Source organism: Tachypleus tridentatus, chromosome 6 (genome assembly GCF_004210375.1).
Source record: "Tachypleus tridentatus isolate NWPU-2018 chromosome 6, ASM421037v1, whole genome shotgun sequence".
Taxonomy (NCBI): Eukaryota; Metazoa; Arthropoda; class Merostomata; order Xiphosura; family Limulidae; genus Tachypleus; species Tachypleus tridentatus.
In genome coordinates, this window is record NC_134830.1 from 133,266,948 (window position 1) to 133,293,895 (window position 26,948).

The 26,948-nt window shown below is 33.9% G+C and overlaps 1 protein-coding gene and 1 long non-coding RNA gene across 10 annotated transcripts in view; both read right to left on the reverse strand.

Annotated features, from left to right (window-relative positions):
* The window catches only part of LOC143253709 (uncharacterized), a 397,296-nt gene that overhangs the window by 82,329 nt on the left and 288,019 nt on the right, over nt 1-26,948 (reverse strand). The window lies entirely within an intron of this gene.
* The window catches only part of LOC143253698 (uncharacterized), an 82,786-nt gene that overhangs the window by 1,576 nt on the left and 54,262 nt on the right, over nt 1-26,948 (reverse strand). For 5 of the 7 annotated variants that reach the window (XM_076507973.1, XM_076507971.1, XM_076507970.1 and 2 more), the window contains exons 3-4: nt 25,752-25,864; nt 21,961-22,484 (exon numbers count right to left, since the gene is read on the reverse strand). In XM_076507973.1, coding sequence (XP_076364088.1) covers nt 22,340-22,484; nt 25,752-25,864 — 258 coding nt within the window. In that variant the 3' untranslated portion in view covers nt 21,961-22,339. Of the gene's footprint in view, nt 1-18,484; nt 19,345-21,960; nt 22,485-25,751; nt 25,865-26,948 lie in introns of those variants that run through there. The other 2 variants (XM_076507968.1, XM_076507969.1) reach the window with 2 other exon arrangements.

Sequence of the window (26,948 nt, forward strand, 5' to 3'; positions counted from 1 at the left end):
TGTGTAGGTGTAGGTCGAAAATAGATATTTAGTATATGAAAATTATACCTGCATTCACATAAAGAGCCATAATCCCACGTTCAAGAGGTGAAGAGACTGGTGCAAGGAAGTAATAGAAGCATTCTTCGAAAGTATACAAAGGACACACCTGGACACAAGAGAATAAGATTCAAAGAACTGATGTGAGAGACCACACCACGTCTCAACAAGTTATAGTCTTCGTCCATCACTGAAAGGTATGGTACACATGGATGAAAAACAGAGGAGCACGCCCAAGTGGTATGTGAGAAAAATATGGGTCTGCTCCCAAGAGTAAAGTGGTTAGGGCACGACAGTCCACACTCAGCAAGGCAAACACATCTAAAACCATGATACTGGGAACTGAAATCCATGCAGGGATAGGATGAGAAGCATACTGTCTTCATCTCAAATTCAGAAAGTGTAGTAACATTAAGAGGGAGAAGAAAAGAAGGAATTATAACAATCACAAGTGCCTTCACTGTAATTAATGACACAGATGGAATATAATTGAATGAGGAATACATACATCCATAATATATGTGTGAGGACTTATGTTGATTTATTATACCCTAAATCCAAAACCTGGCCACTGGCAACTGACATATACATGAAAGTAAGGTGAGAGATTCCAATCTAAGGTGTAAACTACACTTTGATGTCTAATCCTTTTGTTTCTGTCTACTTTAATGTAGAGAAGATTACATCATGTACACCAGTAGAACACTCTGCACTGAACGGTATTTTCCTGTGGATTTCTTATGTCATTAAACCATTAAAGACGATGCCTCTATGGCCTACCACCACAGTAGCTTGGAAGTGGAAAGAGGTAAGGGCTTTTAAACTCCACTAGAAGAAAACTAATAGGGAAAAACATGGAGGAGAGACTGGAGTAACGATAACATCTAAAACAATACAATGGGTGACCCCAACACCCTATATTTAGAAGCAGGCTACATTTACTTGTATAGTACAAGGTATGATAAGGATGGACAACCATTCCTTCTTTGCTCATGTAGTACATGGCTGATATGGTCACTGTGTATTGTGGAAAGAAATAATGATTCGGTTGAAGGAGAAGATATATTAGATGATAAAGAGTACATTAAACAGTGCTGACAAATAAGTTAGGCCGTCAAAGTCTACAGGTTAAGAGGAGAAGGAAATAAATATTAAGGGAAAGAAAGGTAAAACAAGGATCAGGTGGAAACCGGTTTGAATGGAGACAGAGAGAGGCAATGGAGGACCACATTAGCATCTCAGTCCAGTGGAGCAGCCCGCAACAGGGGACAATGAATCTGGAAGGAACGTATCAATATGAATATATTGGGAATAAATAGAAAGTGTGGGACAAAGCCACCTGATAATTGGAAACCAAAGAGACAGAAGATCCTTGATCAAAAAGCCACGAAAGAAACTCAACAACATGAGGAACTGTAGACCAGTCAGGTGGAACATCTGATCCAGAGACCAATGAACGAAAATATTCCATTTACGTTGATAAACTTTAATAGATGAAAGGCAAGAGGAACATTCCAGATATGAAACTATACAGGATAATTAAAAAATCACAGCTGAGCCAGCCACTAAGGATCAATCAGGACTTGATATGGAGTGGTATGGATAAATGAAATCATTCGATGAATAAGTTGGATGGGATTATTAACATATAGATATTTGTCGACCCAATCCTGACTGAAAGCATTGATAGCCAGGGCAAAATAATGACGAACCAGAGACCAAAAAGGATATAGCTTGCGGTAGAAGGATATGGTAAAGGTATCGATGTAAGGAGTACCCCACTGAAGTCAAAGTCACTGAAAGACAAGAGGATTGAGAGACCACATCATTGGATACATTTTGTCTGGATGGGAAAGATAATCTATTACAATATTGAAACACCGGAACATGATACACAATGATATGAATATCTTGCATGTGGATGCAGAAAATGAGATACAAAACATAAAAGCATAGGGATTAGGAATGGGTGCCACGTTGGTGACTTACTAATGCAACCACTGTGGAGTTACTGGAATGCATGACCAGACAATGTCTGGCCAGATGAAGAAAATGATCTGAAGTATGACATACAGCTTGAAACTGCAGAGTGTTGATATAATAAGTATTTTCAGCTGCAAAACAACACTTTAAAGCCTCCTGCCGATGTGTTGATCCTGGACAACCACCAACGTAGTTCTTTGACTACAGCAGGAGGAATGGTAGTAAGATCCTGCATAGGATCCCATGCACGAGTCTACTAATTATGAAAAGCTCACATATGAGCCTGACTAATTGGGACCATGGTAGCCAAGGAAGACCACATCCCCAAAAGCATAGCACATCGGAAGTTGAATTTCATTAACCAGCCCACTCGAGCTGTCGTCTCCTGGAGCAACTTAAGTTTATGATGGGTAGACTCCTGTTCAGAATGAGTTAATAGTAGCCGGTTATCCTTATAATAATGAATATGCATCCCAAGAGCATGGCGATGATGAGAAAAAGATCAAAATATTTAACAGAAATATACAGGGTCAAACAACTCTTGAAGGGGAGCTTGTAAGATTGATAACTCATCCCTTGATGGGCAAACGAAAGATATGGTCATGACTGCAAAGCTACTGGAATAAGTAAGAAAGTATTTGCGACATCCGTCTTGGTCATTCATATACCTGGAGTAAAAACCGACTTGAGAGTAAGAAACAATTTCATGATAAAACGAGGGAGACTGAGAAGTTGACTGAGGTGAAACAAATCTATGACAGGCCGCCAGTCTTTATTTTTGTTGGAGAAAACAAACAGCGTGGAATAAGCCTGAGATAAGTCATAGGTTCAATGGCCTGTCGGTGATAGGGTCCTGAGGCTGAGAGAAGGAAATAGGTACCTTTGATAGAGGAAGTGGGGAAAGAGAATGTAGTAAAGATCCATCTGATAGAATCCAAAATCTCACACATATTTGACAAAAGATCATCACAGGGGAACAAATTCTCACAATCAAGCTTCCACCAAACCACATTTCAGTGAGTAGTCACCGATACTCTTAACGTTGTGCCAATCTACATGAAATAAAATGATGAAATACAGAACCTCTGGAAGAAAGAACAGGTAAGCATCGATGAGGACTAAAACAGGAAATGGGAACAGGGGCTTTGTCATGGTTTTACTACAACAAATAATTTACAAAGGTATAAGTGGTAAATAATTCCTCACGTGATTTCAAAGTGTCAGGAACATGGTTGATACATACCACTAAAGAGAGGGGCAAGATGTAATTCTCTGAAATAAATTGGTGGCAAACTACCCTGGGATAAGGCCACAGTGAAACCCAGAAGATCCCAACAACAGAGAAACCACGTTTGTAAGTCAAGAATCAAGGATGACACATGAAGCCGTCACTTAATGAACCCTCAAGATTTTGGTGCATACATAGCCTGGGAACGATGATGTATTATAGATAAATACCGTCAGAATGAAGTAAAGTTAATACGAGTGTGTAAAAACTTGCTGTGATGTAAACACTACAGAAAATCAGGGAGTGCCCAAAATTGAGAAAAGCAATGTGATTGGTAACCCGTGAAAGGAAAGACATGCTGCTATCTCAACCAATTGGGAGGTAAAATGCCCTACTAAAAATATCATATATCCAGAGAAGATAGGAAGAGTAAATAATAATGATAAGGATGACAGGGATCATAAGAAATAGAGGAAACATATTAAACACCACAAACCTGAGAAATCATGTCTTAATATGTCATTAAGGGCTAGCTGATTCCATAGATGGGGCATAAGAATGTACGGCAAAATTGAGCGTTAGAAAAATGCAATCAAAATCTTCGTTAAACGAACAGGTTTGACATGTTCTTGGAGAAGCGAGGTATAGTTCAGGAGGAGGTGGAGGTAGTTGGCCCCTACAGTACCTATCTCTTGCTAAATAATCGTAGATAAATCCAACGACAGGTGACACCACCTGTTACGAATGAAAAAGTGTTTTGTAAGAGGTGTGATACTCAAATTGGTAACATTAACCTCGACATTCGTGGTAAATAGTGAATCAAACAAATTGTTTTACAGAAGAATACAAACGTGCGAAAAATAAACGAACAGGAAAACAATAAAGATTGGACAGTGGATTAACAATAATAAAAGCGATTAATAAAAAGTACCATTTCAATAGTATAACTATTTAAGTTATAATTAGAAAGCACACCAAAGAAAAAATCAACCGTCTAAACAAGAACTCTGCCAAAACAAAATGATAGTCTAGTGGAATTGAATGGAGGTACTGTATGTGTGACAAGAATGTGTGGCACTATTATTGGTGGAGGGTTTTTGTCTGGTAATTTGCATGAAAGACTCATTGCAATGAATTATTTCCAATGGAGGCGCGGTAAGACACTTGTGGTATGCGTATAAACCTTTTTGCTTATGGTGGGTAGCACTGAATAAGTATAGCTATTTAAGGGGCCCGGCATGGCCAAGTGTAATAAGGCGTTCGATTCGTAATCCGAGGGTCGCGGGATCGAATTCCGGTCGCATCAAACGTGCTCGCCCTTTCAGCCGTGGAGGCGTTATAAGTGACGGTCAAACACACTATTCGTTGGTAAAGAGTAGCCCAAAAGTTGGCGATGGGTGGTAATGACTAGTTGTCTTCCCTCTAGTCTTACACTGCAAAATTAGGGAGGGCTAGTGCAGATAGCCCTCGAGTAGCTTTGCGCGAAGTTAAAAAAAAACAAAAGCTATTTAAGTGGAAGGAGGTAATATACGGAAAAAAATTCATTTCAATGAATAGAATATGTATACATTTGCAATATGTACTAATGATGCATCATGCCAATAAAATAAATAAACTGGTAGTTTTCAGTTTGAGCTAGTAAATTTCTCATTTCTACTAACATGTTTACAACTCTGCTATTTTTTTCTTCTACTCAAGGAGGAACTGAAATACTATCAAAGTTGGATTTGTTTGTTTGTTTTGGAATTTCGCATAAAGCTACTCGAAGGCTATCTGTGCTAGCCGTCCCTAATTTAGCAGTGTAAGACAAGAGAGAAGGCAGCAAGTCATCACCACCCACCGCCAACTTTTGGGCTACTCTTTTACCAACGAACAGTGGGATTGACCGACACATTATAACACCCCCACGGCTGAAAGGGCGAGCATGTTTGGCGCGACCGGGATGCGAATCTGCGACCCTCAGATTACGAGTCGCACGCCTTAACACGCTTGACCATGCCGGGCCCAAAACTTGCAAAGTTGTTGTTTTTCAATTAAGCACAAAGTTACAAAATGGGTTAAATGTGATGTGCCCACCACGGGTATCGAAACCCAGTTTTTAGAGGTGGAATTCCGCAGACATGTCGCTGAACCACTGGGGTACAACATCAAAGTTGGAATTATTATTATGCAGAAAGTGTAACGACATCTTTCTCCACATTTCAGTAACAAGTGTATGAGAGTCACATAACCATTGTTTGAAAATACAACAGGATAATAATCTAGAACTTATGTTTTCTCTGTGTGAAATTATTTGAAAGCGAAGGAAAGAAATTGGGATGTAAAATTTAAAAAGTGATCAGTTTAATGTCATATATTTACTTAGTTGAGAAGTTTTTAAAAGCTAATGAACGTAAAACAAAAAATAAACAAAAATACCAGCAAAAAAAAAAGTTAACCGATTATTGAAGTAATATACTTAAAGTAATACCCGCTTATTAATTAGTGTTTTGTTCCAGAAATGATCTTTTTATCTCTAATATTTTTACTACTTAGTACAAATTTATATTTAAATCACTATATCATTCTTTTGTAACTGTTCACAAAATGTCAAGTGCTTATTCTTTGGATTCAGTCATCTGAACAATTCAAGTACAGAATCTCAAACCAATGAGTGTCTACCATATAAAATTTAACACACTTCTCTTTAAGTTTTTAATGTAGAAAAAGCTTTTGGTGTACATATTACATTTAAACTTACCCTTGGCCAATCTGTTTTATCATAGTATATTTTTTGTAGGAATCGCCCTTTGAAACAATACTTTTTAACTTTTGCATAATTTTTCATCTGTTATTTTCTTTGACAAACTATCATAATATAATAATTAGCATGCCATGCAAATATGCGTTTGTCAACAAATGTTACTTGTAATGATTGCTGTAAAAAACATTCGACATTGCACTATTAAATTTATGAACAAAGTTGAATCTACGTAAACAAAAGATCAATGTTATGTTTCACAGGCGAAAAAATTCATTATGAAAAACGCTCAATAATCAGGACGGTATACACATTTACAGTTATTTAACATATTTCATCGTGTTTCACAAGTATAAGAATTTGTTGTAATTTTCTACCATTTATTACATGTTGTACAAGTAATTATTATTTAGCATTTTCAATCCCTTATGTAACTTTTCACAGCAGACGTTTAGTAAAAATTAGGTATGTTTTCTATATAAATTGTCATAAATAAATACTTTTTGTTGTTTTAACAGGAGACAAGAGAAGTTGCCACGACTTACTATGGATATAATTTACATTATTGAACGTAACATAAATGAGATGATACTGTCAACAAGTTTGATGTCCGAAATTTTCAACTTTGTAATAACTGCTGTATATACTTTAAATTATTGCTGAGATTTTGAATTAGTTGGTTTAGAGTTATTTTGTTCCAGTTGTTCCTCATCACTACAAGTCATCCTCTACTTCAGTCTGCGATAAGGTGCTAAATGTTGGTCAAGTACCATCTTTACTACGATTATTTTAAAATTATGTTTATGTTTAACTAGCAGATGTTTATATAATACCTAGCAAGTGCTCGTTGAAACAATTCAACTGTTGCGCGGTTGGCAAAAATGTTTTGGTTTTTAAGCAATGGGTGTATGCAGCACAATATAGAGCGCTCAAGTTCGCTAAGTAGTTGTGTAGATTTTCCAGCTGGATTCCACTGTTTCTTGTCATTTTACTGAGCGCAAGAAGAGACCTCTTTCGAGGTGAGGATTTTTTTACCGTTGTCGTTTCTACACGAAGTTTCAAAGGGATTTTATTCAATGCAATTTATTCGACATGATACAATAAAATAATGCATGAATAGAATACCAACATGAAAAAAATAACATCTTTAAACTGTTACTTTGATTTGGTCGACAAAATAAGTCCTCTTTTCTATTGTTGTTTCTTTCTTTCTTTCATAAAATTTCCTCATAAAACGAAACATTTTTAATAAGATACATTTTTTTCGGATTGACTGCCTCCCAGTGAAACAGGATAAGTCTTCATATTGATAATGCTAAAATCAGTGGACACAGCAGACAGCGTGATGTGGGTATGCTATAAGGTCTTTGATTGCTATGATTTGTTTTGCGTTTGAAACTGGTTCTATGGCAGATCGTAAACGCGGTAGGAGAATTCTGTTACAAAATAAGAAATTTTCTACATCAAGTGCGTAGTTCTTTCATAATCTGAAATATTTAAAACATTTAATTGTAAAAGGCCGCGCAACCGTAACAACGCAACATGGGCCAAAGATTGATTGATTTCAACGGTGCACATCTCTAACAGCTCTAGCGGCACGAGTTAACAAACATAACGATCTTGCACGGCTTTTGCAACACTTCGTGACCCTCCAATAGTCCTTACATAATTAACCTCATTTAGTCACAATAACAATATTGTTTTCCAGCACTGCATTAGCAGGTCTGGTTACTTATAGAAAGCAGTTGAACTCAATGAACCCAAAGATTCTTGCTTTAATTATATTATCTATTTCTGTCAAGCAACTATTGTTAGTTTCTTCATACACTCTCAAGTCCTTCCTGCATATCCTAAAAATAATTGTTGAACATTTACTTGTCTGATTTAATGGCTCCTCTGCAGCCTGGGTAATGACGTGTTTGGATTTTATCCCTAAAGCTGTTGTCACTTTAAGATCTATTTATGAAGTGTCTGTTTACTTTGGTTGTACGTACGAATTCTCATATTACAAATAATATTTATATATATATATTATTTTTCATCTCATGTGCTTCACCACAATGCTTCCAATCTCGGTACCATTCTTGTATTTTAGTTCAACACATGGCTCGGCATGTTAGGGCGTTTGACTCGCAATTTGAAGGTTGCAGGTTCGAATCCCTGTTTACCGAACATGCTCACCTTTTCAGTCGTTGAGGTGATATAATGTGATGGTCAATTCCACTATTCACTGTTAAAACAGTAGCCCAAGAGTTGACAGTGGAAGGTGATAACTAGCTTTCTTCTCTCTAATCTTCCACAGGGACAGCTAGCAAAGATAGACCACTTGTTACTTTGCGCGAATTTCACAACAAACCAAACAGTTTTACATTACAGCTTTAACAATATTATAATTTTCCATTTTCAGTAAAAATCTTCTGTGTAGCAGTTCTACATTACAATTCCAACATTATTATCCCTTTACGGCCTCAGTAGCAATATTTTCTCTCAGTTCTGTATCACATTTCTAACAATATTATATTTTTCCAGCCTCAGTATGAATTTTATTTTTCAGTTTCATATCGAAACCAATTTACAGAACAAACATTATTATCTTCTTCCAATCTAAATGACCCCCAGTGACTCAGCGGTTTGTCTGCGAACTTCCAACGCTAAAAACCGGGTTTCGATACTCGTGGTGTAGCTTTGTGGTTAATTCAAAACAACAACAAACAACAACCAGTCTAAATATACTATTACTAAGTTTTCAATTTATAAACATATTCCTTCGCCTATAACTTGGATTCGTAGAGAAAGCGGACTGAATAACTATTTGATTGATGGTTAATTGTGAATTTAGACCTATAATTGGATAGAGTTCTTTGATCTAATGCTAACTTAGCGTGTTTGTTGCCACAAAATATCTAAAATGAGCATTAAACGGGCCATCATTACAAGTGGTGTTCAAATCATTTTGTCACCCCCTCTACCCCAGTGGCTCAACAAGAAGTTAGCAGACTAACAATGTTAAAAATCAAATTTCAATATCGATTGTGCAGTTGCACACTAAACAATCGACAGATTAGCCAATTGAATCATTTTGTAAATACGAAGTTGCCGTTGTGACTTCTTTTTTGTCTTTCTGTAACTAGGTTGTCGTGTGTTCTTTGCTGCATTTTTACAATTCGATTCCGAACAAAGAGTAGGCCAGTGTAAGCCAAATATCGTAAAGAATTTTGCATATAGGATTTTGGAATACGCACAAAGTTAAAATGAAGTTAGTTAGCCATTCTTTGTAAATTTGAAGAAAGAGTACCGGAAAGTAAACATTCCATATTATTATGAACAATACTGGTGTATGACGGAGGCTAAGAAGAGTTATGCGAGTTAATTATAAAGTAAATACGTAAAGCGCCATATAGTTTAGCAGTAGTTAAATGCATAATAGCTTACGCATGCGTACTAATAATGGTTTACTCATGCGAAAAGTACCAACCTCAAATAATTACTTTTAAAGTAGTTAAACTAACTCAAATGTTACACAGGTAAATTGATAGCGATATAAAAGTATATAATCAGGACTCTATCTTACATGTGGTTTGATAATGTTACAAAGTTTTAATGAATAGCCGTGTTTTTCAAGGGTTTTCTAAATGTCATTGTGTTTGAATGTTTCAGGAGGTGTGTCATCAGCCGTAATGTGCTTACTCACCAACCTTTTCACTTCGTGATCCAAACTTTTTAATTTGATTTGTAAGTGGGGTAACAAAAACGGCGTCAACTCTTTTGGATTTTCACATAGTTTTCGATGACTAAGGTACACCTTTCAACCATAGTAGCCAACGGCAGTCGATTTAGCAGATTTTCGTATTTTAAAAGCTTCATAGCTCTTGAATTTTGACAGTTACAGGTTGCGACAGCTGAAGAGAGTTTAGGTAAGATAGTTTGCCACTTGATCAAATTCGACCCTCATAAAATACGAAAATATCTTCGTATGTCCGTGGTTATCAACAGACTCAGACCAGTGTGGCAAAACGATGAGGAATAATATTCTACATATGTCCTCCATTTTCATCAGAATTCGATCACCTTGGACTGAGTTATAAAGCAAAATAGTATAAAAAATCTATCCCAATGTTAACTGATATGGCTGTAACCTTGACCCTCCAACATCCAATCACTTCTAAGTTAGATCATAGTCCAAAAGTATACCAATTTTCGTCTTTGTCCATTCAGCCGATCACGACAAATCCTGCTGACAAACACACATATATACATAAATAAACACACTGGGATAAAAACATAACCTTCATCATCTTCAATGGCAGATGTAATGATTGGTTTAAACCCCAGGAAGTTACTTTCTATTTTTTCGAACAAATGGAATTCTGTAGCGTTTCTTGTGTGCAGGAAAACATTTTGTTCACTGCCTTCACTGAGGATTTAAATAAACTCTCAGTACAGGATAAATGTCAGCTCTGTCCACAAATTTAGCTGCTGTTTCATCAGTCTTTTTTACATAGAAACAGTTATGAATATACCCGACACATATCACCCAGATATTTTCAGTTACCTAATTTTCAGTGTTTGATTTTGAAAGCACACATTGTTTAGATGCCTTGTAACAGTCTGGGTGCACGTAGTCAGACGCATTAGTTTTCATAATCCAGTCGATGTTAAAGAACTGGTACAAAACTGTTAAACTGGACACACATGAGTTCTATATAGCCACCTTAAATTGGTTAGAAATATTTAATGTGGATGGATATTGTTCTATACTTAACGAGAAACTACTTATTTGTTAAATTGTTTAGTAACGTTTACCAGATATATTAGTGTTATTGTTTGTTTGGAGAAATTTCGTCCAAAGCTACACGAGAGCTATCCACGCTTGCCGCTTCTAATTTAATAGTTTAAGACTAGAGAGAACACAGCTGGGTTTCACCTCCCATCTCCAACTCTTGGGCTAGTCTTTTACCAAAGAATATTGGGATTAATCGTCACATTATAACGCCACTACGGCTGGAAGGACGAACATGTTTGATATGACGGGGAATCGAATCCATTCCCCTCATATTACGAATTGAACGCTCTAACTATCATGTTATGTCGGGCCATTAGGCCTAGAATCTAGATTTAATTGTAAACAATTAGAATTGTTTTACCGCTTGAATTGTAACCCTACGATACATTTACATTTATATTTTATAGATCATATACCAATAAATATATTTTAATGCATGATTCTGTCCAAATAATCACATTTTTCGTAAAACAAGCACCTCCTACAGGCTGCTATATATACTTACAGTTTCGGAAATGTGTTGATGATAAATATGTAATTAATGTGTTAAAATGAAGCAAAACTCATAGTTTACAACAAAAGTTTATTTTCATATCAGTTAACTACTGATCTTGATTTACAGTAAAATGGTAAAACATAAGGACAAACACGGTTATTAAATTTCAAGTTGTTCACTAATTAACAAAAGATTATATATTAATGCTATATTTCAGTACTATAGCCTAAATATATGTAAAAATAACTGTTCAAGTTGTTCACAAAATAACAAAAGTTTATATATTAATGCTATATTTCAGTACTAGCCTAAATATATGTAAAAATAACTGTTCAAGTTGTTAACAAAATAACAAAAGTTTATATATTAATGCTATATTTCAGTACTAGCCTAAATATATGTAAAAATAACTGTTCAAGTTCAAGATTTACAAAAGGATTTAAGTTCGGAGAATTTCCAAACTAGTCTAGCACCTTTATTTGCGTTATAGTCATAAAATTCTTCACAAGTTTCGATGTGTGGCACGGAGCCAGATCTTGCTGAAAATGACTATTAGAATAGGGCCCTCAGTGGTTCAGTGATAATTTTGCAGGCTTATAACACTAAAAATTGGGATTCATCACCTGTGGTCGGCAGATCGCAACTAGCTCATTGTGAAGAATAACAAATATAGGTTGAGAAATGAGATAGGCACTTAGAAGAACATCTTTAAATAACTACAGTTTTTATCCGGTAATCATAATGATAATATACAACTTTATTTCATAAAATTAGAAACTTCATTCACAACATTTTGTCTGGATTTGTTTTTTTTTCAGCTGATTACCAATTTTGTGGAAACAATACTAAAATTATTCTAATAGTCAGATACCAGTAACAGATCATGCCTGTTGTTTGGTGTCGGTGTCTCCCTGCAGATTGCTTTCCATCTGCTTCTGTAGGTCTTGTAGCTGCTGTTTTAAGATCTCAAGAGCTTTCTCATGGCTCTCTAAAGCCTGTTGCATCTGCTTTGCAAAGCCTTTCTCTAATTCTATTAAAAAGAAAAACAAAGATATTGTAGAACCACTCAACAAACACAGCCATGACAAAAGCCATCTCGATATCAATTTTTGTCTTTTTGCATTTGCCTTTAAACCTCTTATCTAAGCATTAACATTATTTGATGATAGCTAATTTTTAATTGATGTTTCAAAAATCTAACCAAGCTGTAACAGATAAACAAAACATTTCCCTCTCCAGTGATATAATAAGGATTCTGTGCTATACAAATGTAAAACTCAGTGTTACTAAGACTTTCATACAAAAGTATGTATTTTAGCTGACACACCTAACAGAAATTGATCATTATTCAGGCCTAACTTCAGATTTTCTGTGGATCTGGAAAGAATGAGTTACGATGTGACTGGTGCTAACTAAACGAACAGTTACTGACAATAAATGTGATTAACGTTAACTGAAGGAATGGTTACTGACAACAAGTATGACTAATGTTAACTGAAGGAATGGTTACTGACAACACATATGACTGATATTTACTGAAGGAATGATTACTGACAACAAGCATAACTGACTTCAACTGAAGGAATGGTTACTGACAACAAATATGACCAATGTTAACTGAAAAAAAGGTTACTGACAACAAATATGACTGTTTTCAACTGAAGGAATGGTTAATGACAACAAGCATAACTGATTTCAATTGAAGGAATGGTTACTAACAACTGGTAGCTCATCCTTTTAAGATACTCCTCATAATTTTGAAATTTAAGAATAGACTTTCAACATTTTTACCAACAGGCCAAAAGTGTCTTTAACAATACAAATAATTAATCCTAATATCCAATTTGTCATTATGAGTCATAAATAAAAATTTCTGTGAGTTTTGACTGAAAGATTAGAAAGAGAAAGCAAGAAGAAAATGAAAACCCTTAAAAGTCCACTGAGAAAAACTTGTAATTATATCTACAAGTGTCAATGAGGAACAATTAATGTACAAATATATCAAAAAATACAAAACTTTTAAACAGATGCTAAAGTAAATAATGATAAGTTATGTAAATAATATAAATAAAAACAAATAATGGCAAATAACGTAAATAATGATACTTTAAAAAACCATTAGAACAATTTGCACACACCACGAAAATTAACCAAGAAATAAAACTAAAACTGAATCACCCTAAGTGGATATTTGAAAATAAAGGATAATTATTTAGTTTTGGATACAAATGTTATATTTCATAGTTAAATAATTTTTTTACATATGTTTGTCTTATTTTGAAGAGATTATTATTTTAAAACAGCGGTAGTTGTCTAGAAACAGGAGTCTACCAAAGGTTACAATGAGAAAGTTTCCCTGAAGAAAATAAAGTTAAATGCACTATATTATGGGGGAGACCTAGAGACAATCAGTATAAAACACCTATATTTGACCAAATCATTTGAAACATACCAGCTAGTAGAAACTCAGATACCAGACCGAAAGAAGATTGATGAACCATTGGCGGTCACCACTAGTGGTCAAGAAAAGAAGAGCAACCAATACATCAAGACCTTACAAATGTCAAAAAGGGACATCCCGAAAGTAGGGGGCGTGGCATGCCCTAGCGCGTTAAAGCGTGCGCTTCGTAATCTGAGGGTCGCGGGTTCGCGCCCGAGTCTTGCCAAACATGCTCGCCCTCTCAGCCGTGGGGCGTTATAATGTGACGGTCAATCCCACTATTCGTTGGTAAAAGAGTAGCCCAAGAGTTGGCGGTGGGTGGTGATGACTAGCTGCCTTCCCTCTAGTCTTACACTGCTAAATTAGGGACGGCTAGCACAGATAGCCCTCGAGTAGCTTTGTGCGAAATTCCAAAAACAACAACAACTGAATGAAGGTTTGTAGGAACTGAAGGAATCATAAAAGAAAGTCCCTCCACTGCAGAAACTTTGGGACAGTGCCTGGGAGAAAATTTAACAGAAGACAAAGGAGATCTATATCAAACGTATCAAATACTATATGTATGGAAAAAATATATATATATACAAACGAAGAAGCGTTGGCAGTCACCAATAGAACTCAAGAAAAGAAGAGCAAACATAACACGAAGATCTTACAAAGGTCAAAAGGTGATATCACGAATGTAAATTTGCAGGAATTGAAGGAAGCATAAAAGAAACATTCTTCACTGCACAATCTTTGTGACAATATATGGGAGAAAATCGAGCAGTAGACAAAGGGGTAAAGCACTTATAGAGCAGAGTATTAGAAGGAACTGCTGTACCAACTCACACAGAGAAATTATACTGGGGAAGTGTAACAAATCATAACAACAGAATACAGGACTCAACTGATGAAACTAATTCACGAGTTGACTGTGCAAGGACACCTAAGAGCAAAGAAGATAGCAGATAGATCCACCAGTAATCTCCATTGGCCAGGAATCATTAGAGATGTGAACAGATTTTTCTGGCCACGTACTACCTGCCAAAGGACAATACCAGGAGGGAGGGTGTTTGAGGTGTTACTGGGGGGAGATTTATTAATTAAAGATTAATTAATAATGTGATTAATATATGGTGAAGTGCAAATTCTTAATCAATATCTAAGTAATACTTTATTTAATTAAATATTAACAAATTAATTAGGTGATGAACATATACGTGATATGCAAAATTAAATTAATTAATATATAAGTTTGAATAATAACCAAATTTAATATGAAATTTTTCTCAAATACTTATTATGAAATTCCATGTTTTTCTCCAAAAACGAAGATGTTATCAGGCAGCATAATATGATCATGTTACTAATGTCAGAGGGCGAGCTGCTAGAAGTGATGCCAACACCACAAGACGAAGTGTCAACATTGATCTTTTCATATTATAACACTAGATTTATAATTTTCGCTTTTTGAGAGCCCACCCCCGCTAGTACAGCGGTACGTCTATAGATTTACAACACTACACTTAAGGGTTCGATTCCCCTCGGTGAGCTCAGCAGATAGCCCGAAGTGGCTTTGCTAGAAGAAAACACACTTGCTTTTCCAGTCATTTTAAAAGGCTCTTCTGACTGAAAATAACAACACATTATGATTTTAGTAACTGTAGTTTTACTGTATTGTAAAATAAGAGTTCAGATATGTGGCGTATTTTACATTTTTAAATAGATTATTTTTTTACTTATATAAAACTTCACTATGTTTCATGCAGGTACATGTTAATATGTGTTACTTACACAATGAGTCTGAAACAATTAGTGACAACTTACGTGTTACAAAGTTGGATGGTGTTTCTAAAGGACAACAGCGTTGTTATATACTTCCATACAGATTACATACAGATGTTAACCTTTTTCAAGTTCGACTGATAAATTTAATTACATTATATTTGTTTTAGAAAGAGGGATAGGTGTTCCTATATGCAGATTTCGTTACTAATTTAATATGTAATATGATATGATTATGGCTTTCATTTCTATATTTTTGTAGACCTATAATACTAGAAAATAAGTTTAGATAGGCGTGATGGGCTGCCACAGATAGCCCATTGTGTATTTATGTAGTTAATTTTAAACAAAAATAAACAAACAGTTCGACATTTAATTTGCATGGCATAGTTTTGCATTTATAACGTTTTATAGGTAAATCACTTATCGATAACACATTAGTTTACATTTCTATAATTGATATATTGTATAACATATATTTGTAGTACACAAAAATAAATCTGAACAAAAATCAAAGACGCTGCACCAATTCAAGGGATCCCAAGGGTATAATGTGGTATATAAACTGTACTCTAGATTTTGAAGGTGGAAACACTGACTGTCAGTCTTAACCTCCACTCGCCAGTCTCGCATGAAGAAAATTAAGAACAATAAAATAATCAAAATTAATTGAAATTACGAAAGCGAGATGAGGATGTTCGAGCCCATGACGTCTCACATCTATATCACCCTTTACTATCAGCAAAAAATTGTGGGAAAGTGACTGTTCTCGAAAGTGAATAAAAAGAAATCACAATAATAACATATCACCTCATATCACAATATATTTTTATTCGTAAATACTTTAAGTTAGTAATTGACTATTGTCGAGAAACTTTGTTCGTAGTTAAGCATAAAACTACACAACATGCTCTGACCATTACATGTATCGAAACCCGCTTTATAGCGTTGTAAATTCTGCAGACATACCACTGTGCTGCTAGGGAATGTGTGTCGAAAAACTTGTAGCTTTTTCTAGATGCATACAGTAAAACTATTAATCATTTTCCCCCATATTTGTTGATATTTAAAGTATATGATTACTTTTCGATGCTCAATGTATATAATTATTATAGATTCAATGTTGATGATACAATAGAACTACAGTTCTTTTCAAATCAGACCGTTGATTTCTTGCACCATTCATTACATTAATTAAACGAGTAAAACTGTATTAAGTTTGGAAACTCTCAACAATAAGATCAATTAAGGAATCGGCGCATTGAGGTAGCAAGGTAGCTACAGAAGTAATTAAGATGAAGGAGACACTTGACTGGTGCGCTAAGGCCTTTGTGAATCATTACAGGATGTTAAGAGTTCCACAGCGAGAGTGAATATTTTATACTAGTTATAAAAACACACAAAAATGAAATATTTATTTTTGCTGGTAAAGGTCTTCGTATTATTTGCACTAATAGCAACAAATGAATGACACTTAGTTAAAGGTTTAAATTGCTAATACTCGGTGATGAAGTGAGTAATTATCTAGTCTCGTGGAAACCAGTCTCTCACGTGAGGTTCCAAAACTAGCAAATGTTTAGAACTGAATCATGTAATGATGCCAACTGGTTTTGTTGCTCTTGGTTAAACAAGTTACAAGAATGACCTTTCAGAATAACGTGGCTTCTGCACGTAATACAATCATATTCCTGTTACACCCTTGTGCAAATTAATTGAAACAAATACTGCTGTGTCATCTGAGGACATCATGAAAATTAATACTAGAACCATAAGAGACTCGAGAACAGGAATAATTTTTGATACAGATCAAACAATCCTACCTAAAACAATAGCCCACAGTTATTATTATACATATTTAGGCTAGTACTGAAAATTTGCATGAATATATAAACTTTTGTTATTTTGTGAACTTGAACAGTTATTTTTACATATATTTAGGCTAGTACTGAAATATAGCATTAATATATAAACTTTTGTTATTTTGTGAAAAACTTGAACAGTTATTTTTACATATATTTAGGCTAGTACTGAAATATAGCATTAATATATAAACTTTTGTTAATTTGTGAACAACTTGAAATTTAATAACCGTGTTTGTCCTTATGTTTTACCATTTTACTGTAAATCAAGATCAGTAGTTAACTGATATGAAAATAAACTTTTGTTGTAAACTATGAGTTTTGCTTCATTTTAACACATTAATTACATATTTATCATCAACATATTTCCGAAACTGTAAGTATATATAGCAGCTTGTAGGAGGTGCTTGTTTTACGAAAAATGTGATTATTTGGACAGAATCATGCATTAAAATATATTTATTGGTATATGATCTATAAAATATAAATGTAAATGTATCGTAGGGTTACAATTCAAGCGGTAAAACAATTCTAATTGTTTACAATTAAATCTAGATTCTAGGCCTAATGGCCCGACATAACATGATAGTTAGAGCGTTCAATTCGTAATATGAGGGGAATGGATTCGATTCCCCGTCATATCAAACATGTTCGTCCTTCCAGCCGTAGTGGCGTTATAATGTGACGATTAATCCCAATATTCTTTGGTAAAAGACTAGCCCAAGAGTTGGAGATGGGAGGTGAAACCCAGCTGTGTTCTCTCTAGTCTTAAACTATTAAATTAGAAGCGGCAAGCGTGGATAGCTCTCGTGTAGCTTTGGACGAAATTTCTCCAAACAAACAATAACACTAATATATCTGGTAAACGTTACTAAACAATTTAACAAATAAGTAGTTTCTCGTTAAGTATAGAACAATATCCATCCACATTAAATATTTCTAACCAATTTAAGGTGGCTATATAGAACTCATGCGTGTCCAGTTTAACAGTTTTGTACCAGTTCTTTAACTTCGACTGGATTATGAAAACTAATGCGTCTGACTACGTGCACCCAGACTGTTACAAGGCATCTAAACAATGTGTGCTTTCAAAATCAAACACTGAAAATTAGGTAACTGAAAATATCTGGGTGATATGTCTCGGGTATATTCATAACTGTTTCTATGTAAAAAAGACTGATGAAACAGCAGCTAAATTTGTGGACAGAGCTGACATTTATCCTGTACTGAGAGTTTATTTAAATCCTCAGTGAAGGCAGTGAACAAAATGTTTTCCTGCACACAAGAAACGCTACAGAATTCCATTTGTTCGAAAAAATAGAAAGTAACTTCCTGGGGTTTAAACCAATCATTACATCTGCCATTGAAGATGATGAAGGTTATGTTTTTATCCCAGTGTGTTTTTTTATGTATATATGTGTGTTTGTCAGCAGGATTTGTCGTGATCGGCTGAATGGATAAAGACGAAAATTGGTATACTTTTGGACTATGATCTAACTTAGAAGTGATTGGATGTTGGAGGGTCAAGGTTACAGCCATATCAGTTAACATTGGGATAGATTTTTTATACTATTTTTGCTTTATAACTCAGTCCAAGGTGATCGAATTCTGATGAAAAATGGAGGACATATGTAGAATATTATTCCTCATCGTTTTGCCACACTGGTCTGAGTCTGTTTATAACCACGGACATACGAAGATATTTTCATATTTTATGAGGGTCGAATTTGATCAAGTGGCAAACTATCTTACCTAAACTCTCTTCAGCTGTCGCAACCTGTAACTGTCAAAATTCAAGAGCTATGAAGCTTTTAAAATACGAAAATCTGCTAAATCGACTGCCGTTGGCTACTATGGTTGAAAGGTGTACCTTAGTCATCGAAAACTATGTGAAAATCCAAAAGAGTTGACGCCGTTTTTGTTACCCCACTGACAAATCAAATTAAAAAGTTTGGATCACGAAGTGAAGAGGTTGGTGAGTAAGCACATTACGGCTGATGACACACCTCCTGAAACATTCAAACACAATGACATTTAGAAAACCCTTGAAAAACACGGCTATTCATTAAAACTTTGTAACATTATCAAACCACATGTAAGATAGAGTCCTGATTATATACTTTTATATCGCTATCAATTTACCTGTGTAACATTTGAGTTAGTTTAACTACTTTAAAAGTAATTATTTGAGGCTGGTACTTTTCGCATGAGTAAACCATTATTAGTACGCATGCGTAAGCTATTATGCATTTAACTACTGCTAAACTATATGGCGCTTTACGTATTTACTTTATAATTAACTCGCATAACTCTTCTTAGCCTCCGTCATACACCAGTATTGTTCATAATAATATGGAATGTTTACTTTCCGGTACTCTTTCTTCAAATTTACAAAGAATGGCTAACTAACTTCATTTTAACTTTGTGTTTATTACAAAATCCTATATGCAAAATTCTTTACGATATTTGGCTTACACTGGCCTACTCTTTGTTCGGAATCGAATTGTAAAAATGCAGCAAAGAACACACGACAACCTAGTTACAGAAAGACAAAAAAGAAGTCACAACGGCAACTTCGTATTTACAAAATGATTCAATTGGCTAATCGGTCGATTGTTTAGTGTGCAACTGCACAATCGATATTGAAATTTGATTTTTAACATTGTTAGTCTGCTAAATTCTTGTTGAGCCACTGGGGTAGAGGGGGTGACAAAATGATTCGAACACCACTTGTAATGATGGCCCGTTTAATGCTCATTTTAAATATTTTGTGGCAACAAACACGCTCAGTTAGCATTAGATCAAAGAACTCTATCCAATTATAGGTCTAAATTCACAATTAACCATAAATCAAATAGTTATTCAGTCCGCTTTCTCTACGAATCCAAGTTATAGGCGAAGGAATATGTTTATAAATTGAAAACTTAGTAATAGTATATTTAGACTGGTTGTTGTTTGTTGTTGTTTTGAATTAACCACAAAGCTACACCACGAGTATCAAAACCCGGTTTTTAGCGTTGGAAGTCCGCAGACAAACCGCTGAGTCACTGGGGGTCATTTAGATTGGAAGAAGATAATAATGTTTGTTCTGTAAATTGGTTTCGATATGAAACTGAAAAATAAATTTCATACTGAGGCTGGAAAAAATATAATATTGTTAGAAATGTGATACAGAACTGAGAGAAAATATTGCTACTGAGGCCGTAAAGGGATAATAATGTTGGAATTGTAATGTAGAACTGCTACACAGAAGATTTTTACTGAAAATGGAAAATTATAATATTGTTAAAGCTGTAATGTCAAACTGTTTGGTTTGTTGTGAAATTCGCGCAAAGTAACAAGTGGTCTATCTTTGCTAGCTGTCCCTGTGGAAGATTAGAGAGAAGGAAGCTAGTTATAACCCTCCACTGTCAACTCTTGGGCTACCGTTTTGACAGTGAATAGTGGAATTGACCATCACATTATATCACCTCAACGACTGAAAAGGTGAGCATGTTCGGTAAACAGGGATTCGAACCCGCAACCTTCAAATTGCGAGTCAAACGCCCTAACATGCCGAGCCATGTGTTGAACTAAAATACAAGAATGGTACCGAGATTGGAAGCATTGTGGTGAAGCACATGAGATGAAAAATAATATATATATAAATATTATTTGTAATATGAGAATTCGTACGTACAACCAAAGTAAACAGACACTTCATAAATAGATCTTAAAGTGACAACAGCTTTAGGGATAGAATCCAAACACATGTCATTACCCAGGCTGCAGAGGAGCCATTACATCAGACAAGTAAATGTTCAACAATTATTTTTAGGATATGTAGGAAACACTTGAGAGTATATGAAGAAACTAACAATAGTTGCTTGACAGAAATAGATAATATAATTAAAGCAAGAATCTTTGGGTTCATTGAGTTGAACTGCTTTCTATAAGTAACCAGACCTGCTAATGCAGTGCTGGAAAACAATATTGTTATTGTGACTAAATGAGTTTAATTATGTGAGGACTACTGAAGGGTCACGAAGTGTTGCAAAAGCCGTGCAAGATCGTTATGTTTGTTAACTCGTGCCGCTAGAGCTGTTAGAGATGTGCACCGTTGAAATCAATCAATCTTTGGCCCATGTTGCGTTGTTACGGTTGCGCGGCCTTTACAATTAAATGTTTTAAATATTTCAGATTATGAAAGAACTACGCACTTGATGAAGAAAACTTCTTATTTTGGAACAGAATTCTCCTACCGCGTTTACGATCTGCCATAGAACCAGTTTCAAACGCAAAACAAATCTTAGCAATCAAAGACCTTATAGCATACCCACATCACGCTGTCTGCTGTGTCCACTGATTTTAGCATTATCAATATGAAGACTTATCCTGTTTCACTGGGAGGCAGACAATCCGAGAAAAATGTATCTTATTAAAAATGTTTCGTTTTATGAGGAAATTTTATGAAAGAAAGAAAGAAATAGCAATAGAAAAAGGACCTTTTTTTGTCGAACAAATGAAAGTAGCAGTTTAAAGATGTTATGTTTTTTCATATTGGTATTCTATTCATGCATTATTTTATTGTACCATGTCGAATAAATTGCATTGAATAAAATCCATTTGAAACGTCTTATAGAAACGACAACTGTCAAAAAATTCTCACTTTGGTAGAGGTCTCCTCTTGCGCTCAGTAAAATGACAAGACACAGTGGAATCCACCTGGAAAATCTACACAACTACATAGCGAACTTGGGCGCTCTATATTGTGCTGCATACACCCATTGCTTGAAAACCAAAACATTTTTGCCAACTGCGCAATAATTGAATTGTTTCAACGAGCACTTGCTAGGTATTATATAAACATCTGCTAGTTAAACATAAACATAATTTTAAAATAATCGTAGTAAAGATGGTACTTGACCAACATTAACACCTTATCGTAGACTGAGGTAGAGGATGACTTGTAGTGATGAGGAAGAATTGGAACAAAATAACTCCAAAACCAACTAACTCAAAATCTCAGCAATAATTTAAAGTATATACAGCAGTTATTACAAAGTTGAAAATTTCGGACATCAAACTTGTTGACAGTATCATCTCATTTATGTTACGTTCAATAATGTAAATTATATCCATAGTAAGTCGTGGCAACTTCTCTTGTCTCCTGTTAAAACAACAAAAAGTATTTATTTATGACAATTTATATAGAAAACATACCTAATTTTTACTAAACGTCTGCTGTGAAAAGTTACATAAGGGATTGAAAATGCTAAATAATAATTACTTGTACAACATGTAATAAATGGTAGAAAATTACAACAAATTCTTATACTTGTGAAACACGATGAAATATGTTAAATAACTGTAAATGTGTATACCGTCCTGATTATTGAGCGTTTTTCATAATGAATTTTTCGCCTGTGAAACATAACATTGATCTTTTGTTTACGTAGATTCAACTTTGTTCATAAATTTAATAGTGCAATGTCGAATGTTTTACAGCAATCATTACAAGTAACATTTGTTGACAAACGCATATTTGCATGGCATGCTAATTATTATATTATGATAGTTTGTCAAAGAAAATAACAGATGAAAAATTATGCAAAAGTTAAAAAGTATTGTTTCAATAGGCGATTCCTACAAAAAATATACTATGACAAAAGAGATTGGCTAAGGGTAAGTTTAAATGTAATATGTACACCAAAAGCTTTTTCTACATTAAAAACTTAAAGAGAAGTGTGTTAAATTCTATATGGTAGACACTCTTTGGTTTGAGATTCTGAACTTGAGTTGTTCAGAAGACTGAATCAAAGAATAAGCACTTGACATTTTGTGAAGAGTTGCAAAAGAATGATATTGTGATTTAAATATAAATTTGTACTAAGTAGTAAAATATTAGAGATAAAAAGATCATTTCTGGAACAAAACACTAATTAATAAGCGGGTATTACTTTAAGTATATTACTTCAATAATCGGTTAACTGTTTTTTTGTATGCTGGTATTTTTGTTTATTTTTTGTTTTACGTTCATTAGTTTTTAAAAACTTTTCAACATAGTAAATATATGACATTAAACTGATCACTTTTTAAATTTTACATCCCAATTTCTTTCCTTCGCTTTCATATAATTTCACACAGAGGAAACCTAAGTTCTGGATTATTATCCTGTTGTATTTTCAAACAAGGGTTAAGTGATTCTCATACACTTGCTACTGAAACGTGGAGAAAGATGTTACACTTTCTGCATAATAATAATTCCAACTTTGATGTTGTACCCCAGTGGCATGTCTGCGGACTTCCACCTCTAAAAACTGGGTTTCGATACTCGTGGTGGGCACAGCACAGATAACCCATTTTGTAGCTTTGTGCTTAATTCAAAAACAACAACTTTGCAAGTTTTGGGCCCGGCATGGCCAAGTGTGTTAAGGCGTGCGACTCGTAATCTGAGTCTACGAAACTAACAACATACATAAAAGATGCAACAAGTCAGTCTGGTATTTTGTAAAAAGAAATAAAAAATAATACCATGATGAAAGTTTTAAACACAGCTTAAGTGTATTTTCAGTATATAATTATGTGTTGTTTTTAAACATTCTTAAATGCAATTTTCAATAAATAAATAAAGTTATCAGTGTTATTTTCACAATATATAAGAATATTTAAAATAAACCTAACATAGCTCAAAATCTAGAGGTGATCAGTAATATTCCACAATTTTTAGAATCAGGATCAACAAACTACTCATGAACATTTGTATTTTTATTGTAGTAGAGAAGCTTCTTTTGTGCACAATGTAACTTCTAAACACATAATTACTGTGCAAAATTACTCAAACACTTATATGCTTTACATATTTCTAAAAAAATTACTTTGATTGAATGACTTAAGGATATTTCAACATACAAACAAAAAACATGAATTTTATCTCCTAAGTACAACTCAAAGGTGATAGTTAAAACCATATATAACTTCTATTATAAAGAAGCTTACACATTGAACAACCTTAAATATAAAATTTTCGAAATTACTTACAGATCAACCAATACAAAATATATACTTCATGATATTCCTACAAGTACCTATATTCTTAGTTATGCCAACTAACAAGACATGCTTTAACAGATATAAGGTGTTCTTTCATTATAAAAAGCCTAGACACCTAGTTATCATAAAAAAAAAGGTTAAGGAAAACTATCATATTTATATGCAAGAAAGTATCAGTTAATTGTGCAAATTTGTGGTAAGCACTGTTAAATATATGAATAAACAAACATTCTGAATTTAAGTGGTTTTCTATTAAATGAAACTAATTATGGCTAAATTAACTGACACATTCACGATTATTAACTTCAAAATGTGAAATAGAATTTTAGTTATAAACATTACACCATAAATTTAAGATTTTATTTCTATCTACCTTAGAAACACAATATATTGATAATATTTATCTACTTTGTATTCAATGTTTTATTACTCTCACATTACACGTGGAATTGAAAATCTAAGAATGTTTATTCAATTTGAAGCATTGGAACCTATCATCTTGTGAATATGTGCAAATTGTATGCATGTATGATTAACTGACTACACAACAGACATTCAACTATTATTAAACTCTCGACAGTTAAAATTGATTCATTAATAATTATGGTATTAATACAGAGAATTCTCAAGTTATGTTTAATGTATTACTATGATAAAAAAATCTACAAAGATAAACTTTTTGGTAATAAAATCTACAACTGTTTCCAACTTCTAATCAAAACAAAATACCTATAGTTCAAACAAAAATTAAACGAGTAATGAATATTATGTACGTCTAACATACCACCATACTTATTATGATTAGAAGGTATTGATTCATCTGTCATGGTACCCTCAATGCAAGCAAATTTTTTGCTATTATCCCAAACACAAGATTCAGCTAGCTTAGGAGATTTGGTTTTGTTCTAAACACATACCTTAAGATAACAATGCAAAATAATTCTCATAAACAAATATATATATATATCAAACAATTTAACCAATACAAAAATAAACTAACATTAAAGAAAGAAAAAATAAAACATTACTTTATTCACAGTCTACAACTATTTATCATCTTACCTTCATTCTTTCTAAATTTGTATTTACACCTGTCAAAGGCTAGTTGAGAAACTAAATAAGACTTAACTTTTAATTTAAAAAATGAAACTTGACATCTTGCAGAACTTGTCTTGGAGTAAGACATCAATAGTATCAGGTTTCTTAAGGGCAACACAACTAGGTAACTAAACATACAACTTTTCAGGTAGCTATACATTTTCTTTTTCCTTTATTAAAATTCAAAACATGCATAATCTTTATTGGAAAGACTTTAACAATTTATAATAAAGCAGTATGTAGTGACATTTAAAATTAACTTTGATTATTTTTATGTTCCACTTACTTTTCAAGCAGAACTACAGCAACTTGTGGGTTTACCCTTAAATACTTGCTATTTTCTTGTCCATAGTCATGAAAGTAGGTTGCCCAGTCCCATGTCATGAAGAGATCTAGAAGCTATTAGAAAATATAACTACAAAAATTCTGCAAGAGAAATTCCATTGCACCAAAATAAAGTAAACTGCTATACATAAATTAACTAACAAAAATTACAAGAAGAAGGAATTGTACACTATAAGTCAGAAAGTAATAATAAGAAATCAGTTTTAGTGAAAGGATACTGATGGACTCTGTGACTAAACTAAAATAATTGGAAGATGTGATATCAAAAAATATATGTAACTATTTTACTTAGTAGAGTTTCCACAGTTAACACATCTTTAATTATGCTTGTTTGTTTGTTTTTGGATTTCATGCAATGCTACACAAGGGCTATCTGCACTAGCCATCCCTAATTTAGAAGTGTAAAACTAGATGGAAGTCAGCTAGCTATCTCTAATTTAACAGTGTAAAACTAGACAGAAGTCAGCTAGCTAACCCTAATTTAGAAGTGTAAAACTAGATGGAAGTCAGCTAGCTATCTCTAATTTAACAGTGTAAAACAAGACGGAAGTGAGCTAGCTATCCCTAATTTAACAGTGTAAGGCTAGAGGGAATTACGTACTTTAAATACTACACATTCACACTTAGACACAACTAGCTATCATCTGATCTTAACATTAGTAACAGAAGGTGTATTTAATGGCCTAAACATAAGCATTTGGTGTAAGACATTATTATAACAAAGGCTTAGTTGAAACACTACTCCATTGAAACCCTTGGTAACTTTTATCTTACTTTTGTCTATACCTCAATGTTAATAAACAACTGAAAAAAATATAAATAAAATGCTATTTAACTTATCATGGTGCAATAAGTGACCCTAGGGTATTATTTGTTTTATAATTAAGCTTAAAAATGTACTGTGCAATAACTTACTCTAAGTTCAATAAAGACAAAATATCAATTCTAAATCTAAATAATTTCTGAATTAAATTGTTTTGTTGTATCACCAAAGTTAACAAGAATAAAAAACAAACCAATATGTATATTAAACATTCAACATAAATACCATAGTTGACCTAACAATATCAATTGGAAGTTTTGTTACCAAACAATGATGTAAACTGTAGACCATTACTATGAAAAAAAAGAAGCGTGA